This window comes from Sinocyclocheilus grahami, unplaced genomic scaffold, assembly GCF_001515645.1.
Source record: "Sinocyclocheilus grahami isolate Dianchi unplaced genomic scaffold, SAMN03320097.WGS_v1.1 scaffold12441.1, whole genome shotgun sequence".
In the NCBI taxonomy this organism is placed as follows: domain Eukaryota; kingdom Metazoa; phylum Chordata; class Actinopteri; order Cypriniformes; family Cyprinidae; genus Sinocyclocheilus; species Sinocyclocheilus grahami.
This window is the reverse complement of record NW_015514420.1, coordinates 2,253-3,933: the sequence shown is the minus strand read 5'-3', so window position 1 is coordinate 3,933 and position 1,681 is coordinate 2,253. Positions and strand designations below refer to the sequence as shown.

The following is a 1,681-nucleotide window of genomic DNA, read 5'->3' as shown; positions in this document are numbered from 1 at the left end:
CTTCAGAAGCTCTCATGGGACATTCGACAAACTCATAAGCTCTCTCCTGATGCGCTGGGCCAGCCGGTGGCGTCGGAGCCTGATGCATCGGGCAATCAGGAGGCGGAGAGCCTGGGTTTATATTACACATTATGAATTATTATTACATAAAATCCACCGATATCAAGCTCATGATAACAGATGGTGCATGACTCACTTTTAGGTGGCTCTTGATGCATGGGACACCCAGGGGGTGGGGACGCCCCACCAAAATGAGGCACTGACATTGCAGACTCTGCTAGAATAGTGGGGGCAAGACTGGATACAGATGCACCCATGATGAACACCAATCCTGAAGAGATCAAGAGATCATCAAGGACACTGAAGATCAAGTAGATCTTGTTGCATCATTACTTGTGTTATGCTGTTCATAGAAAATCGATTTTCTTTCTTAAAATTCATTATTTATTCGCCCACATGCCCTTCCTAACCTGTAGGACTTCTTTCTTCTGACAAAATATGGACTTGTATCACAAAAACTGACTATATAAGTTTAATAAAATAGTAAAATAGTACAACATGATGTGAGACAATTTGATGTACCATATTTGAATCAATGCAAAAATATATTTTTCCTCACACAAAGTTATCATAAGGCTTCAAATGACTTAATATGAGTATGTGGCATGAACTATTGTTATAGCGTGTTCATGGTGTTGTATGGTCATTTTTGGAGCTGGTGACAATTCATTTTCATTGCTTGAAAAAAAAATATTTCACAGAGATTCAGAGCAACTTTGCATGTTGTTTTACATTATAAGTAACATACTCTTTTAAGATACATATGGGCTAACATACTATACCGTCAGTGAGAGTACAGCTAAAATAAAGCTGATTTTGATCATTTATGTACCATATTTAAAAATTGTAGATATTTTCCAATTCCAAAATGTAAAAGTTAAGTTACAAAATAAGTTATATAACATCATTCATTCATTCATACACAGTCATGTAAAACAATGTCACTGAATATCAAACAACATATTCCTCTAAAAAAACACCTTCATTAAAACGTAACCAGCTTTTTAAATATCTTGATATAATAATATCGATCACTAAAGCGTTACAAATATGACAGCATAACTCACCTTTCTGTGTGTCTAATAAATATTAATTACATTGTGCTTTTTCTTTTCTCATTTTTTATTTTTCTATTTTTGATGTAATAAAATAATAAATAATTATAATAAACTAATAGGCAAGACGTATCGAATTAAACCAACACAAAGGTTTCACCCTATACAGTCTATGGTTTAACCTTAAAAAGAAGGACACAAAATCATCATGAATCAAAATGAACATATTGCTTTATTGAGGCAAATGGCATAACGAAAGTGAAAAATTAAGACACGTCAAAGAATAAACATGTTCATTCCTCAGGTACATGCACTTTCCTTCACTTTGGGAACAAGCTCCCTGTAGTCACCGAAGTAATTGTAAACCTTTACATGGCAACAGTTTCCGGATGTGACATTTGTATATGGAACGGAACAGTAATAAAAATACAGTCATGATATTGTGCATTGACACATTCCATAAATTAAACAAAATTAAAAAAAAAAAAAGTTTGGATTTTTATGTATTGAAAGGACTTTTAGTAAAAGTAAAATTCAACATTGTTTTGACAACAAACAAAAAAAAA

General features: G+C 33.4%; 1 protein-coding gene across 1 annotated transcript in view; it reads right to left on the bottom strand.

Annotated features, from left to right (window-relative positions):
- LOC107578870 (cytochrome c-type heme lyase-like) overlaps positions 1-1,138 on the bottom strand; it is a gene marked incomplete at its 3' end in the record, with an annotated part of 3,193 nt that extends 2,055 nt beyond the window's left edge. Inside the window, exons 1-3 of the mRNA XM_016264775.1 lie at positions 1,128-1,138; positions 197-331; positions 3-111 (exon numbers count right to left, since the gene is read on the bottom strand). Of these exons, the coding sequence (XP_016120261.1) occupies positions 3-111; positions 197-317 (230 nt within the window). The remainder of the gene's footprint in view (positions 1-2; positions 112-196; positions 332-1,127) is intronic.
- Positions 1,139-1,681: the final 543 nt, after the last annotated feature.